Source organism: Stigmatopora argus, chromosome 7, assembly GCF_051989625.1.
Source record: "Stigmatopora argus isolate UIUO_Sarg chromosome 7, RoL_Sarg_1.0, whole genome shotgun sequence".
In the NCBI taxonomy this organism is placed as follows: Eukaryota; Metazoa; Chordata; class Actinopteri; order Syngnathiformes; family Syngnathidae; genus Stigmatopora; species Stigmatopora argus.
Window position 1 is genome coordinate 1,382,538 of NC_135393.1, and position 17,720 is coordinate 1,400,257.

General features: G+C 45.9%; 1 protein-coding gene across 1 annotated transcript in view; it reads left to right on the top strand.

Annotated features, from left to right (window-relative positions):
• Positions 1-439: 439 nt before the first annotated feature.
• LOC144077699 (uncharacterized) overlaps positions 440-17,720 on the top strand; it is a 31,937-nt gene continuing 14,656 nt past the window's right edge. Inside the window, exon 1 of the mRNA XM_077605615.1 lies at positions 440-1,259. Within this exon, the coding sequence (XP_077461741.1) occupies positions 440-1,259 (820 nt within the window). The remainder of the gene's footprint in view (positions 1,260-17,720) is intronic.

Sequence of the window (17,720 nt, forward strand, 5' to 3'; positions counted from 1 at the left end):
GGCCCCAGACGAGATTGGTGGCTGGTTGCGCCCGCCACCCAACCACAGGTCCTGCCTCTAATGACTCGAGGGCTGCCAGGTGTGAGTCATTAGCCAGTGAGGAGTATTTAAGGCCACCAAGAACAGGACCACGCTGCGGGATCGTCTGATCTGCTCACAGTGAGGTACCCTCTTGTATTTTCTCGCCTGCCTTCATTGATATACGACCTCTTGTAGCTCCCAGGATTCCGATTACGCTCGGCCCCCACAACCACGGATACGACTAACGACAAGCCGACGCCATCCCCTCTGGTGCCTGGCCTTTTACTTGGACCATTCTAATAAAGATTCGAGAACCAGACTCGCAGCCCTCGCCTGCTTTGGGGTCTTCCACCCCCGATCATAACGCGGACGATGAGCAACCAGTACTTATGTAACCTCTCTGGGTTCAAGAACCGAGATGTCAAGTGGGAGGTGGACCAAGGAGACCAGCATGGTACTGAGGGACTGTTTTGAGACCACTGACTGGGAGGTGCTGTGCAATTCACATGGGAAAGACATTGACAGCGTGACCCACTGCATCACAGATTATATTAACTTCTGTGTTGAGAACATTGTACCCTCCAAGAAGGTCCGTTGTTTCTCCAACAGTAAGCCGTGGGTAACCAGGGATCTAAGGGCCCTCCTGAAGAAGAGGGCTTTTAGGTCTTGTCAGGAGCGCCTGGGTGCCCGGTTCCCGCCTGCCGAGCTCTTGCGCGCCCGGAAGCGGCGGCGACGCGCCGGGGCCCCTGGACGAGGGGCTCGGCGACGGCGAGAGCGATTCTCCGGCGCCCCTGGACGAGGGGGTCGGCGACGGCGAGAGCGACTCTCCGGCGCCCCTGGACGAGGGGGTTGGCGGCGGCGAGAGCGACTCTCCTCCGGCCCTCCCGGCCGAGGTAAGGCGCCCGACGACCGTTCTAAGATTCTGTTGTCTGTTATGGGCAGGGGGCTTGGCCAGCACTTAAAGGACCAGCGGGGAGGCCCGCCGGACCGGCTACTCCCACTCCTCTCCAAATGCCGACGTGGACGCCCGCCGGATCGGCCTCGCCCACGCCTCATCTCGGGTCGGCGTGGACGCCCGCCGATTCGGCCACTCCCACGCCTCGTCACCGGCCGGCGCGGACGCCCGCCGGACTGGCCACTCCCACGCCTCGTCACCGGCCGGCGCGGACGCCCGCCGGACCGGCCCCTCCCTCGTCTCTTCACGGGCTGGCGCGGACGTCCCCCAGACGATGATAACGGTAGCCTGCCTTTCGCTTTTCATGGACATTCGGCATTAGGACGTCTAGAATCTGTCCCTTTGAGGAGAGGTACTGTCAGGAGTGCCCCGTTTTGTCCCTTCTGGCCTGCCGTAGAGGCAGAGCAGCTGGAATCAATCTGTTGATGACTTCCTGAGTTAGTATTTAAACACCAATTAGTTCTATTATCATTGTCGGATCGTTCCTGCAAGCTCCTGTTCAATTCCTGCATGTTCCTGAAAGTCACTGCGTGGATTCAGTAGCCATGCAGCCACGCTACCTTTCTCCTCGATACCTCTCGTTCTCCTGTTTCCGGTTTGGTATCGCTTTCGTTTCACAAGTCCTCGTTGTGTTGTAAGATCCCTTCGGAGTTATTAAAGATGTTGCTTTGAAGCTAATACCTCGTCAAATCCTACTTCCCCGCGCCTGGGTCCGAATCCATTCCCGATCGTGCCATGACGACGCGGCGCGATCGTAACAGGTCTGGGGAGAAAGAGAGTCTGAAAATGGTCAAGAAGGAGCTGAAGAGAGAGATAAGGAAGAGAAAGACCATCTACAGGAGGAAGCTAGAGAACCAACTCCAGATATATATATATATATATATATATATATATATATATATATATATATATATATATATATATATATATATATATATATATATATATATATATATATATATCAGCAACACGCTTATTTATTTATATATTTATTTATTTACTTACTTATTACGTATCTATTTATGTCTAAAATGCCTTTCCTATTTCTGCATCCTCACCCTCTCGCTAATGTGACAACGAAATTTCCCGAATACGGGATGAATAAAGTTATCCAATCCAATCCAAGTCAACTAAGCGGAAGATACGTCTGCCCCCCTCCAGACCAACAGGGGGAAGAAAAACCCCAATCAGACTAAACTCTCCACACTTCCTGCCTGAGGTCACAGACAGTATATAAGCTCGAGTGGTGATTTTCCCGAGAAAAGACAGCGATGAACGTCAATGGCATACCGGCAATCATTGCCGAAAATGGGGTAAAATCCAGCCGAAAACAGCATTTATTGATTAAATACAAATATTGGAGCTTTTTAGACATCAGAACCGGGCCCGGAGTATCATTTCCCCGGGAAAAAGACAGTGATGAACGACGATAAGTCCATATACGTCCATACGCGAAATGGCAAAAAATGCTCTAAAATGGGGTAAAATCCACTGCCTACCAGCATTTATTGTATAAATACAAATACTGGAGCTTTTCAGACATTATAACCGGGCCAGGGGGGTGATTTCCCCGGGAAAAGACAGCGATGGACGTCAATGGCGAAACGGCAAAAATTGCACTAAAATGGGATAAAATCCACTTCCTAGCAGCATTTAGTGATTAAATACAAACACTGGAGCTTAACTACAAACACTGGAGCTTTACAGATATCAGAACTTGGCCCACAATTGAAATATTATTTAGGAATATAGCCATATTTTACTCACCAAAAATCATTTTTAACTGTACACAATATCCATCCTCCTTTCTTTCTTCCTTCTTTTCTATCCCCATCGAAGCTAATGCTGAAAGTCGAGCCTGTACTGTCGTATTTCTGGCATAGTCCGTCTTGAAAATGGCTTTAAATCAACACAACAATATATATGCTTTTGCAGCTCGCTCCAAATGCAGTTTGGTAGCTCTGGCTAATCACTAGCCAATCATAGTTGGTGAAAGCGATGATGTATCCATACGCCTGTGACAAGGCAATGACGTATCCCTACGCCTGCGACAAGGCATTGTAGTGTTGCCAACTCGAAATCTGATTGGTTAAAGCAGGGGTGTCCAAACTTTTTGCAAAGAGGGCCAGATTTGGTAAGGTGAAAATGTGTGGGGGCCGACTATTTAGCCTGACATTCTTTGAATGTAGTAGTAGTAACTAACCATGGAAATTTGACCGTTATGGTTTTTTTACGGTGGAACAAACAGAAACAAATAAATCCGTTCCTCTTGTTTGGCCCTTCAGACTCTGGAGGTCCAGAAGCTCTTCACTCACGTTCATGTCATTGTCCACTCTTAAAAAGATCAGTAACTGAGCGGTGTCGGACGCATCCGTGCTTTCATCGCACGCTAACGAGAAAAAGTCAAACTCAGTTCCTTTTGCCTCTAACTGTCTCTTAATATCTAATGAAACGTCTTCAATTCTCCGTACCACAGTATTACGAGCCAGGCAAATATTGGCAAACTCTTGCTTCTTCGCGGGACAAATTTTCTCAACCATTTTCATTACACAGTCTTTAATAAATTCACCCTCAGTGAAAGGTTTGCAGTGCTTTGCAATCAGCGTTGCCACTTCGTAGCTTGCCTTTGTGGCATTTTCATTTGACTCACGGACTCTTGTGAAAAAGCTTTGCTGTGCCGTTAAAACAGCTTCCAGTTGCTTCACTTTTTCACCGCGTTTGTTCCCAGTTAGCTTGTCGTAGCTAGCATGTTTCGTCTGGTAGTGCCTCTTGATGTTGAATTCCTTGAAAACAGCCAGTCTCTTGGCAAATTAGGCAGACACAGTTGTTTCGTATTTCAGTGAAAAAATACTCAAATTTCCACTTGTCCTGGAAGCGGCGGCCCTCGCGGTCAACTTTCCTTTTTTTGTTTACAGACGCCATGTTAGAAATGGGCTGGGCTGAAACGATCACGCAAGGTCAAGGGTCACGGCGGCCAGAGTGCGGCCACAGGGCTACTGCCATCTTCTGGTGAAATGAAAAATATGAAAAATAGCTTTTTGTACACATGTATTTTATACTGTGGTCAACAGTGCTGGCGGGCCGCATATTATTGATTTCATGATAAAAAAAAAATTTAAAAAAATAAAAATAAAATAATAATAATAATAATAATAATCATGATAGAGGCCGCGGGCCGGTAAAAATTTGTCCACGGGCCGCAATTGGCCCGGGGGCCGGACTTTGGACATGTCTGGGTTAAAGCAACAGTCTTATCGACGCTTGTTTAATGCAGCAGAGCCTGCAGAACTGATTGTGAAGGCCTTGAGGCAGATTTCTGACCCTGGCAACAAATAATGGCTGAAATGTGATTGGTTAAATGCTTCAATATGAAAACACACATCTGGAAGCAGTGCAACCAGGGGGAAAAGTGTTGGAATAATGATTAATACCATTAAATCATTATTAGTAATAATTAATTAAAACTGGAAGACATCGTTCACATAACTGATTACAACTTGCAAGGAGAATACTCACAACGCGTCTTCGTTCCTGAGCATTCTGACGTGCAGTACAGTCATACCTCGTCATACAATATTCTCGTCTTACGACGGAAATTTCGATCGAATAATTCGCCCGTGATGCGATCAACATTTTGTGATGCGACCAAGCCAGGTGGCCATGGCACTGTCTTTTTTGCATCTCTTTCGTGTATAACAATATCTACGAGCACCGAATAAGTTATTCAGACCAGGAAACGCACAACGCGCATGCGCGGGAAAAAGAGGGCTCTCTGGGTAATGAAGTATACTCGTGCACACAACGCCGACAGGCAGTGGCACTCTTTCTCAGAATAAAACTTGAGCCACAATCAATACGTGGGTAAGCTCAGCTGCTGCATTTCCTGTTATTATTATCTAATACGAGGAGTATTATATTACTTCTCGTTCGCTGCTCATAAGAACATCAGGGGCACTGGCTCGCAACTCCCCGCAATAGCATCCTAGGCTCTATCAACTCTATCATAGGCGCCGTTCAAAGCGGTTGCGACCACAGATGCTACAAGCTAAAAGGGAGCCGTGAGCCAGCGCCCCCGATGCTCCCATGAGCATGGATTGCGTTACCCCAAGACAGATCCCAGGGGTAACGCAATCCATCAATGGGTCGATGACCATGACCTAACTCTCCTTAATGACGGCGTGTGGACACGGACTGCCAGATACCAACAAGGAGCAGGCATGAGTGCCCCCGACCTAACGATCACTGACCCCACCACGGCCGAACATCTGCAATGGGAACCCATCGACGAGATGACCTCCGACCACAGACCGATTCTGATTAGGTGGAACCGTGCTCTCCGTGTCGAATGCCAACAAAGAAGAGTACGACCCAACTTCTCGAAAGCTGACTGGAAGAGGTATCGTACCATCCTCATGGATTGCCTACCCGTAATCTCCGCAGCAGCCACAGCCCCGGAAAAACTCTCCCTCCTAGTGCAACACATGAAAGAGGCAGCAGCACTTACAATACCGGTCAAAGTTATCCGCCAGAAGGAGCTCCCATGGTTGACACAGGACCTGAAGGACCTCATCCGCGAAAGGAATCGACTACGTCGAGACCTCCAACAAAATAGGAAAGAATGGATAGCACTCTGCCAACAGATCAAACAAAAAACCACTGAAGCGAAAAGGAACGCATGGCGCTTACACCTCACCAAGATCGCCGAGACAAGATCTACGGGACAAGCCTGGTCCTTAGTAAAATCCCTCTCAGGCACCAAAACACAACAATCTGGCGAGTCCCTGGTCTACAAGAACAAGGAGTACGTGAGTGACCGAGCCAAAGCAACAGCATTTATCAGGGAATATGCCTCGGTCAGCGGACGCAAGAGTGACAAGCGGAGCAGACGAGCAGTGCGTTCTCTACGTACAGCTACCCGCAGACTGCTCGGCTCACCGCGACAAGTCCTCGAGCTCCCGTTCACCGATGCTGAACTGCAGACAGCGCTGTCCCAACTTAAAGCGGGTAAGGCAGCTGGACCCGACGACATAGCCCCGGACCTTCTAAAAAATCTTCCGGCAAACATCCTTCCCGAACTACTCCATATCGTCAACACCAGCTGGCTAGAGGGCTGGTGTCCACAAGCTTGGCGAGTGGCCACCATCATCCCTTTCCTCAAAAAAGGGAAGTCACCAAAGGACGTTGGGAACTACAGACCCATCGCCCTCACCTCTACGCTTAGCAAAACAATGGAAAGGCTCATCGTGAACCGTCTCGCCTGGTGGTTGGAAGATAAACAGCTTCTCAGCCACTGGCAAGCCGGTTTTCGAAAGGGAAGAAGCACGACGGACCAGGCCCTGCGACTGTCGCAGTTCATCTCTGATGGCTTCCAGTCGACTCAACGGCAACGCACGCTTGCAACATTCTTTGACTTCAGCAAGGCATTCGACCAGGTATGGAGAACAGGTCTCTTACAAAAAATCGCAGACCTGGGGGTCCCCTACCGCTTCATCAGATGGATCGCCAACTGGCTCACAAATCGCACAGCCAGGGTCAGGATCAACAATACCACCGGCAGGAGCAGAACCTTCAAAGAAGGGCTCCCCCAAGGCTCGGTCCTGTCACCCCTCTTATTCATCATCTACATTAATGACCTCCTCGACAAGTTCAACGACTCCACCCTGGTCAGCGCCTATGCAGACGATCTGGCTCTTGCTTGTCGGGGTAGGAACAAAGAGGAGGTGGAAAGCAGACTTCAAGCGGAGGTTGAAAAAGTCTGGAGGTGGAGTTCCGAGGCACACCTAAACCTTAACACCACCAAGTGTGAAGCGTCATTTTTTAGCCTGGACTCCGCTGAGGCCAAATGGCAACCAAAGATCTTAATAAATGGCGCCACCCTCAAGCATAACCCCACCCCCACTTTTCTTGGCGTATCTTTTGACCGACAACTCACGTTTGCAGAGCAAGCGAAAAAAGTCCGCCAAACCATGTCCAAAAGAACGAACCTCCTCCGCAAACTCAGTGGCACATCCTGGGGTTGGCAACCAAACGACCTTAGAACAGTGTATATTGCCACCCAGAGAAGTCTTGCGGAGTACGCAGCACCGGCATGGGCCCCCTGGCTGGCCCAAACTCACCTCAAATCCCTTGAAACCGCCCAACTGGAAGCAGCCCGCGCCATAACTCACCACCTCAGGTCTACCCCCACCGAAGCAGTCCTACATGAGGCACATCTCACACCCCTCTCATCCCGCCTCAAGTTACAAGCACTTCTTAAGGCGGATGCCTGGAACCAGCTGCCTCCTTCTGATCCCCGACACCGCCTCCTCCATGAAAACGTTAAAATGCGTTTGCAAAAGAAGCCAGACTGGCGATCATCGACCCTTCCCCGTCTTACCGCTCTCGAACTCCATACCCCTTGCACATACTCTTCCCATCCCTGCCCACCCTGGCTATTACCCCCCCCCATCCAAACCGCCTTTACCGCAGTCTCTAAACACATGCCGACCATCACCCAAAGAGATAAGGCAGAAGAGCTCATCAGAAGCATGGGTAAACCGGACCTACAGATCTTCACAGATGGATCCACCAAAGAAGGCACTGCGGACGGTGGTGCAGGTTTTGTCGTCATTAAGGAGAGTGCAATCATCCACCAATGGCATGGTGCCACTGGCAGCCGCAGCAGCTCCTACCACTCTGAAAAAGTGGCACTGACCGAGGCACTCTCCTGGCTGAGGGAAACAGCAGACTGGCAGACATCAATTATCCTCAGTGACTGCAAATCGCTGGTCCAAGCTATGGGAAACCCCCATACGCAAGACCCCGCCATTCGGAGACTTCAGGGTGACATCGCCCTTTTCCCTCCGCCTAAGCGACTGCAGCTACTGTGGATCCCGGGCCACTGCAACATATGCGGAAACGACCTGGCTGATGCCCTAGCTAAACTTGGCTCGTTAGATGACCAAACCAATACCCCCCCGGACGCAGCCACAAGACGTGCCATCATCCAACGTGAAGATCGCTCCCCCCCTCTCCCACCCCCGCCTTTTGCAGACCTACACTACAAAAGTCACAGAGGAAGAACTTGCCCTATCGAAAGGAGACCGCACAGACCTGATTCGTTTCCGCAGTGGACACCACCCCCTGCTCCGCCGTTGGCTCCACCTTGTGGGGAAATCCAACTCGGATCGCTGCCGCCTGTGCGACGAGGAAACAGAGTCGTCTGAACACTTATGGCTCCGCTGCCCGGCCTTAATGACCGAACGCTACCATCGCGGCTTGGGCAACTCCCTGGATGAACTTATCCGTGTTCCAGTGGCAGCTCTAGCGCTGCTGAGGGTAATCCTCAGGCGCCTGAGGTGAAAAAAGAAGAAGAAGAAGAAGATGAGCAGCGGAGCGATCGCTGATAAAAGACTGCTCTTCGTTGGCAAGTGGTCGTGCGTTATCCGATTGTGAGGACATTTGTGTGCATCATTTTTGGAATATTTTGAAGGGAATAGTACAACAGCAAACAGCCCATCGATAGCGAACGTGAGGGTGGAGTGTTTGTTCCGTTTACGAGTGCGTTGTCGTGGAAAAAAAAACAGCTCGAGTTACGAGAACCTCGTCATACGATCTCAGTCTCGGAACGGATTATGATCGTATGTCGAGGTACCACTGTATATTCTTCTCTGTATTTAGTCGCGACAAACTGAAAACATTTAATGTAATCTGATTCAAAACAATTGCCATTATTAGATCGAAACCAAAACACCTGCGTAAGAATTTGCAGTATAAGCATAATACTTTCTTTATAAGGTAAACTGCCGGCGTCCCAGACAAAACAATTTATGAGTTTCTTCGTAGATCTTCATTGCGAACTTGCATCTGGGTGTCTGGGTTGCGAGGTCTATCTCCCAGTAAACAGTCCTTGGAGGGTGAGGTGTTATGTCAACAAGCTGGAGCCAGCAGTGTGACCTCGAGTTTGCCCCAGTCTCAAATTAAAGACACTCTTATACAAAAGTAATTAAGATGAATACATCTATAATATTATCCAGAATAACCCCAACCCTGGCAACAAATAATGGCTGAAATGTGATTGGTTAAATGCTTCAATATGAAAACACACATCTGGAAGCAGTGCAACCAGGGGGAAAAGCAATGAAAGGAAGCTAACAGACAATTTGGAATTATTATTGAATAAGTATTGATGGACAAAATATAATATATGATTCAGATATTTCTTAGGCCAGCAGAGAAGGCCTTGAAGGCCCTGACGGCCCGCCACTGAGATTTTCACATTATTATGAACTTTAAAAAATGAGTAATTGATAGCAGAAAAAAATCGCGAAGAAATGAAGTCGCGATAATTGAGGGAAGACTGCATAGGGTACCGGAACCCCTGATCTGGGGGATCCAGGTTTTGTATGACCGAAATAAGATTTTGTTCTGTGTACCCTGCAGTAAATAGCAGAGCTGCCAACCTCCGTCGACCCCATTTTAGGAGTACCCTTGTCACAGAGTTTTTCCCAGAGTGAATGCAATTCACGCAAAATCGATATAAAATGTAAAATAATAATAATAATAACATTTTGCAATTTAAATAAAACTGTTATTATCATGTTTTTATATTAATTGAAATATTGTGTTTTTTCAAACTATTGAAAAAGTACAGAATAATGAAAATCAGTTAATCTTTGTGTTTGGGTCCTTCTACGTACGTTTTACAGTCAGTAATTCCACCATGTGTCACGCTGAAGTCGCACATGCATCTTGTGCAATGTGCAAATGTCGGTCCTTTTGGAGACGGCTTCAACAAGGGATATTTTGTCGAATACAAACCAATAAACTTCTGTGAGTGTCTGGGTTTCTTATTAGAAGTTTCATCCAAATGGCCATTCTTGTTGCGCGTACACCGAGCAGGCATATTGATAAGAGTTTCCAGTGTTGTGTATGCCTACTTCCTTTAGAACAACCCCGGAAATGATAGGATTTATTTCAAAACAAAAGATGGGTGGTTTATTCATTCATTCATCTTCCATACCGCCCATCCTCGAAAGGGTTGGGGGAATTGCTGGAGCCTAACCCAGCTGTCTTCGGCGAAAGGCAGACTACACACTAGACTAGTCGACAGTCAGTCGTAGGGCACACAGAGTGACAAACAACCATCCACACTCCCAATCATACCACCATCTGCGGGAATCAAGCCTGCGTCTGCCCGCACCGAAGTCAGGTGAGTGAACCGCTACACCACGAGGCGGCACTGGTGGTTTAGTCAGCCTAAATAATACTTACTTCACTTATGAAAAAAATGAAAACCGAACTACTAAAGCGATAAAAGGCTACCTATGCAATCGATTCTGAATTGATTGCCGCACTGAAGTCGCACAAGACGAATCAATTGTCAGAACTTGCAACTCGGATGATTCACAATGCACTCGTGCTACCGAATTCATCCGGTTTACAGTGCAGTTGAATCAAAAGTGGAAGTAAGATGTGAAAGCTGTAGCGATGGTGTGAATTTGGGGGGATTTAAATTTGAAATTTGGTACTTTTCCGAAATGGTTCCTTAAAAAAAGTTAAGTGACATTTTTTGGTGATTTAGGGAGGTTGTCCGGAGTCCCGTAGTTCCGGAAATAGGATCTGTACAGTGAGAGTTGGACTCTGCCAAGGCCCTATGCCCGTGTCCTGCTCATGACATATGGACAGAATATCTAGGTGCAGCCAATGCATTGAGGGGTACAATTTGGAGGCGTCGGTTTTGCTTCTTTGCTTTTTGCAGATAACATACCGTATTTACTCGCATTCAAGCCGCTTTTGTCGAACAAAAAAATGATGACTGAATCGAGGGTACGGCTTATATGCGCATATAAACACTACATGCAAAAAAACAGCAAATTGACGGCTCCGTGACACGATGACTTCACGACAAAAGGGCGCCGTTGCGTCATGATGCAAGCGAAAGCGGACGATATTTATTTCAAAATAGATAAACAGATAAAACCCTAAACAAAATTTATTTGGACGTCTACGGATGAAATTCAAGAATAAAAAACGTACGTATCTTGCATAAAACGTGAAAAAACTCACGTTCCCGTCACTGCTTTGTTCGGGGCACAGCCATCTTACCTAGGTCCCGGGAAGCCATCTTAGCTATGGCAGTGCCGTCTAAACCTAGTTAAACATGCTCTGACTGGCCATACGCGAGTAGCCTTGATCTATAATCATTATAAAGCGTTATTTATGGGTGTTTGAGTGTGTGTGTGTGTGTGTGTGTGTGTGTGTATGTTAAGATTCTCTCGCTACGTTTATCCAGACCTTGCAACGTAGAGAGTTGAATTTTTTTATGGTGGCCAGAAACGGCTGTCGGATCCTAATAGACGAGTGATTTCACCACCTTCTCTAAATGTGTAAACTCAACTTTTATTTGTTAAAGCTGAAAGCAGAGTTGATATATGAATTGTTGTTTTTACATGATGTGCCCTAAATGCACAGCATGGCTGATTGGTCGTAACGTAGGACGCCTTTCCACGTCTTTTACAAACGTCATTTTCAGAAGAATTTCTGCCAGCGAGTTTCCCAGTGCTCCCCGAAAAACTTTTTTCCCTGTCGTTACGGGAAGACTCGGCGAGAAACGATGCTGCTGGCTGCGCTGACCCAGTTTAGTTGTTAGGTAAGAAACCTTTCCACGTCATTTACAAATGTCATTTTCAGAAGAATTTCCGCCAGTGAGTTTTTAGGTGCTCCCCGGAAGACTTTTTTTCTGTCGTGACGGGAGTTAGAAAACATCCACCTATCCATAAATCACGCTTTATCTAGTCTATAATCCTTATAAAGCATGATATATGGTGTGTGTGCAACTGGAAACTACATTGGGTCAGCGCGTCGAGCACCACCGTGTCTCTCCGAGTATTTCCGTCGCGACAGGAAAAAAGTGTTTCAGGGAGCATAGAATAGATAAAGCGTGATGGATGGGTGGATGTTTCATGTTAACATTCTCACACTACTTTTGTCCAAACCATGCATCGTAGAGAGTTGACATTATGGTGGCCAGAAATGGCTGTGGAATCCTAATAGACAATGATTCAATTTCTTTATCTTCTCAAAGTGTGTAAACTCAAGCTTTGAGCAAGATTATCGATGAGTATGCCTGACAAGAAATATGTTAACTTGCTGCTCTCTTGTGGTAGTTTTAAGCATTACACTGTGCAGATTCCAAAATCCATACCTTCTTCAGTGCACACTGGAGTGCTTCTGCTTAGTCATTTCCGCTTGAAGGTAGTTGCATGACCTACGCAACAGTACTGCTATTGTGTGAGTTTTTATTTTCGTCATATTTTAACTTTGGTTTAGAATGTTTTACCACAAATAACACCCAAACATTGCTTAAATAGGTAAAATTCCTCAGCGTTTCTTTTGCAATTGACCGTCATTTTTCCTTACTTTTTCCTTAAAGGCATACTCCTGAAATTCAGGTCATGTCCATCTGCGTGGAGTTTGCATGTTTTCCCCAGGCCTGCGTTGGTTTCCTCCGGGTACTCTTGTTTCCTCCCACATTCCAAAAACATGCATGGTAGACTTATTGGACAAAATTGCCCCTAGGTATGGGTGTGAGAGTGCATGGCTGTCCGTCTCCTTGTGCCCTGCGACCGGCTGGCCACCGATTCAGGGTGTCCCCCGCCTCTGGCCCGCAGTCAGCTGGGATAGAGTCCAGCACCCCCTGCGACCCTAATGAGAATAAAACGGTTCAGGAAATGAGATGAGATGTGGCATACTCCTGCTTCTGTATAAATGAGACCGTGTGAGGGTTACTTGATACTCATTGTGGTCGAACAAGAGCTGACTATTTTTGTAAATTTTACTCAGAACCAGTTAGCATGTGCAGTAACTGATGCAAACTTTGGCCTTGAAGAATGCGTTACAGCTGCCATCCAAATTCATACATGCTGCTGCTGGGTTTTGGTCCACATCTACAGAATAGATGACGACAGCAATCACAGAGAACAGTGTGGAAGCAACATTCACCAGCAAGGATGCTTGGTACTGAAAGAGAAGGAGAAAATAAGAGTGTTTAACCATTCTAATTTCTGTATTTACTCTCATATAAGCCACCCGCGTAGAAGCCGCACCCTTAAATTTGCCTTAAAATTGTTGAATTTTACAATTTCTTGTGTATAAGCCACCCCCTGATTCACAATTTTCACCTCCATATTCATGGTTTTAATGGGGAGTACAAATGTGTTACTTTGAAGGGAAAATCTTAAGAAAAATCATCGCACTGGGTATTTCTGAGATACAGTAATACCTTGACATATGAGTATTCCGATTTCAGATACGATTACAATTCCAAGCAAATATTTAACTGGAGATACGAGACAAATTTTGATATTCGAGCATACAGCCAAGTGGCCGATGCGAGAGGATGCTAATGAGAACAGCATGGGCACTGTCTTTCTCGCTGAAACTCCCTTGTATAGCGATACCTCAAACAATGGGCGGAGCGTTGCATTTTTCCCGTGTTTTTCCCCGTTAGTCAGTGCAGAATAAAGGGAACAAAAATTGCTCCAAAGCAAGCCGGTGGAATGAAGAGTTGTGCAAAGAAAAGGCGTATGATAACAATCAATATTAAACACGAAATAATTAAAAAATATGAGAGTGGTGTACACGTGGCGGAGCTTGCTTGCCAATACAAAAGGAGCACCCGATCAAGTTGGCAAGTGGTCGTGCGTTATCCTATTGTGAGGACATTTGTGTGCATCATTTTCGGAATATTTTGAAGGGAAGACAAAAGCAAACAACCCTCGATAGGTTCCTTTTAAAAACTCTGGCTGAAAGTCTGGGTGGAGGCGGGGCAAAAAGAGCTAACCCGGGAGAAGGTAAAAAAAAATTAAAACAAAAGTAGAATTAAGTTTAGTCTAAGGTTCGATTATACTTATTTTGTGTGTGTCTGTATCGTAATCCAAGTTCATTTAAATTTGTTTATTTTATGAGTGCGTTACCAAAAAATGTCTCTCTATCTCTCTCTGTCCCTCTCTCCCCTCCGTGAAATCTGGTGTTATTAAACATCATAATCACTAGTTATTTGTTACTCTGTTAATAGATGGCGAATTAGAACAAATAAAAAAAAAAATTCCATTGGGATCAGCTCGGAGGACACATGTAGTAACTAATCGCTAAATATCAGCTAAGCATCAGCTAAACATCAAGAAATTTATCATTTATCATTCAACGATGACATTATTTGGCCATTCAGTGTTTTATGCATTATAACATTATCTTACGGTTTACACTATCCATAACACTGCAGTATTCACATTCTACCGGTACTCGGATGATTCGCCTAAAGACGTTTCGCTGACGGACGTTTGACAGACGGACAGGTCGCCGAATGGACGTTCCACCGAACGGTCATTCGGCCGAACCGCCGTTCGGTTTCGCTGAAACCGGATTCGCGCGCTCGCCCCGCCCCCGGATCGTGTGTGTACCAGTTTTGCAACCTCGGCCCGCGGGCCATATACGGCCCGTTAGGATTTTTAATCCGGCCCGCCGAGTAGGTAAATCATATCCCTACAGTCATCGGAGGGGTTTCTTCCCGGGAACAGTGCTTTGTGGGCGGATTTTAATGACACATGCTGAGTTTAATTATCGAGCTCCATATATTTCCCGAGTTTGAGCACTATAAAAATCGGCGGGGGTTCCCCCCGAGCCTATCCGAGAATAGTGCGCCGTGAGCGGACTGGGTTGGACGACGCCCCGCTGAATTTCTGCAGCTCCAGAATCTGGATATTAATGTCTGAATTTAATTCATCAATTGTTAGTATATTTTATATTGTGTCTAACTATTGAAAAACATTCATTAAGAAAGTTTTTATAGGAAATGATAGATGAACTAAAAAGAGAATGTAATGTTAAATTTTGGCAAAAAGTTAATAGAATGGGGTATTTTTAATTTCAAACAACTGGGTTTAATATGCAACACGATACACATTACAGTAATACCTCGACATACGAGTACCCCGACATACGAGCAATTTGAGATACGAGTAAAATTTTGAGCAAATATTTACCTATTTTGATATACGAGCATACAGCAGACCTGGGAGAAGAAAGGTATACAAATATGAAACAAAATTAGGATTAAGTTTAGATTAAAAAAATTTTTGAGTGTCTCTGCACGTAATCCAGGTTCATTTAAATTTGTTTCTTATGTTACAAGCGCGTTTCCGCGAAATCCGTCTAATTTTAGTACTATTAAACACATTTTAGTACTATTAAACCACTAGTTATTTGTTACTTTGTTAATAGATGACGAATTAGAAGAAATAAAAATGTTTTTCCAATTTAATATCCTGTTTTTGGTGTTTTTTCAGAGGGTTGGAACGAATTAATTTGTTTTTAGTTCATTTCTATGAGAAACGTTCATTTGAGTTACGAGTAAATCGACATACGAGCTTAGTCCCGGAATGAATTAAGCTCGTATCTCGAGGTATCACTGCATTGAATGACTTTGGAGTTTTTGATTAGCATACATTTTATAAATTATGTGGCTTAATTACTGTAAAGGGCACAGGCTTACTATATTAATCCTTGTGAAAAAGGGGAGTTAGTGGTGCACTTCTTTTAAGAAATATAAATTAATGCATTTGTGTCTGAATGTTAACTGATGCGAATATAACTATTGAAGACAACGAGAGAGCTTTTTTTCTGTGCCTGTCTGGAGAGGAGGGTTTTGAACTCATGTGAGGAATCCAGCCCGGTTTGCCTTTAGTATTTTCTTTTCCTATTTTTAGTTTATACACAATTTTGTTTGTATCATTCTATTGTCTTGGAATCAAGTCTACCTTATGTTCACTGGTTAAAAGTAAGCAATTTGCATATGGAGGAAGCTGGTCGGGGTATTTATTACAGTAAAAAAATTAATAAAACAGTATCTATCCTGTTATGAAACCATTAACCAACATCCAATTCCACCAATATTGCCTTTGCTAACTTTACCTGCTTTAAACCTTACAGGGCAGGTCTGAATCTGGGGCCCGTAAATGGGACATGGTGTAACCATGTTCCAAGACAAAACTGTACCACTGATTCCACGTTTTGACCTATGATGGTGATGTGGTGCAAAATAAATGATACAACTCCTGGCAAAAAGAAACAGTACTATGTGCTTTGGTTTCACTGCTCTTACCAGTATCTGTTTTTACATCTTCAGTCAAGGAGATACAATTGGTGGCTCAGAATTCCGGTGCGGCAGCTGGCATCTCTTGACGACATTGAGCCTCATTGAGGGATGGCGAACCGACTTACGGTTGATGTAATTTGCATCCCCATTGGCATACCGGATTAGTATGGGTTGGTTAACCAAAGTGCAGCTGGTTCGGAGACTATTTTGCTTTGGGTTACTCCAAATAAAAATATGGATAGGATAAACAACATATATGACAATGTCCAAACACTTGGAAATTATACTGAGCAGCGATTTGTAGCAATGAAGAAACAGCTAGCAGCCACCAGTCTCATGGCTTTCCAGGACCGCAAAGCGGTTGTTATGCTGGTGGAGCAGGGTGTGTGTGTGCATTGTTTGAAGATCAATGTTGCACGTTTATTCCAAACGACATGTCACCCGATGGGTCCCTACCAGAGTCATTGAAGGCCTGCAGACCCTGAACCAGAATATGAAGAGGCATTCTGGAGTGGAACTGTCCGCCTGAGCAGACTGGTGGGATAAGACCTTCGACAAGTATCAATATATAGCCTTCTGTGCTGTTCTCAATGGCTGTTTTGCTACTACTTTGACATTGTGTGGGCGTTGTCTTATCACCTGCTTACGCGTTTTGCTAAACTGACTTATAATTACTGCAATTGCGCCTACAAATTCCAAATTGCAAGTAATGTATCTGTTAGGAGTAGCTAGTTATTGTTTTTCCCATTGCCTTCTCCCTGTGTTCTGATGTACGTTTCCCTACTCCGTTTGTCCTTCCTGCCTTGCCGTTGTGCTCGCGCAGCTGCGCGTGATTCAAAATTAGTTCTTTTTATGTCTATTTAAACCCCACTGATTATTATGTCATTTTGTCGGATCGTCTGCCTTATTTCCCTTGCCATGTGTCTGCTTTACCTCGTTCCTTGATTCCCGTGTTTTCCCTAGTGCGGTTTGGTTTTGTGATTTGATTCCTAAGTCTTTGTTATTTTCTAAGATCGTGCCTAAGTTATTAAAGTTTTGGTATGAACACTATTTCCCTCGTCCTCGCCTGCTTCCCCGCGATTGGGTCCTATTCCTAGTAACCTCGCCTCGACGTCTCCCCAAGAACATAACAGAACGATCCGACCGCATGGACCCAGCGGGAAGCCACCGACGCTCGGTGGAGTATAAGCTGGGTGGCTGGCGTCGGCGAGAGCGCCGGCGCTCCCGCCGGCGCCCCCGCCGGCGCCCCCGCCGGCGCCCCCGCCGGCGCCCCCGCCGGCGCCCCCGCCGGCGCCCCGGCCGGCGCCCCCGCCGGCGCTCTCGCCGACGCCAGCCACCCAGCTTATACTCCACCGATTACCGGGCCCATCCCTTACTCCGTCACTCCTGGCTACTCGCACAACTAAGTGAGAATACCCGAATTCCGTCGCCCCCTGTTCATCGCCCGAGTCATCTGGATTCGGACTCCAGCTATCCAGCTTTTTCCCCAAAAGATGGCGCCGTCAGGCGGCAGCCGGTGGCAGTAGCTCCGTCCACTCTTATTTGTTTTTCGTGTTTTACAGCCTTTCTATCTTAAAAAAAAAAACATTTTAATATTTCTTAATACAT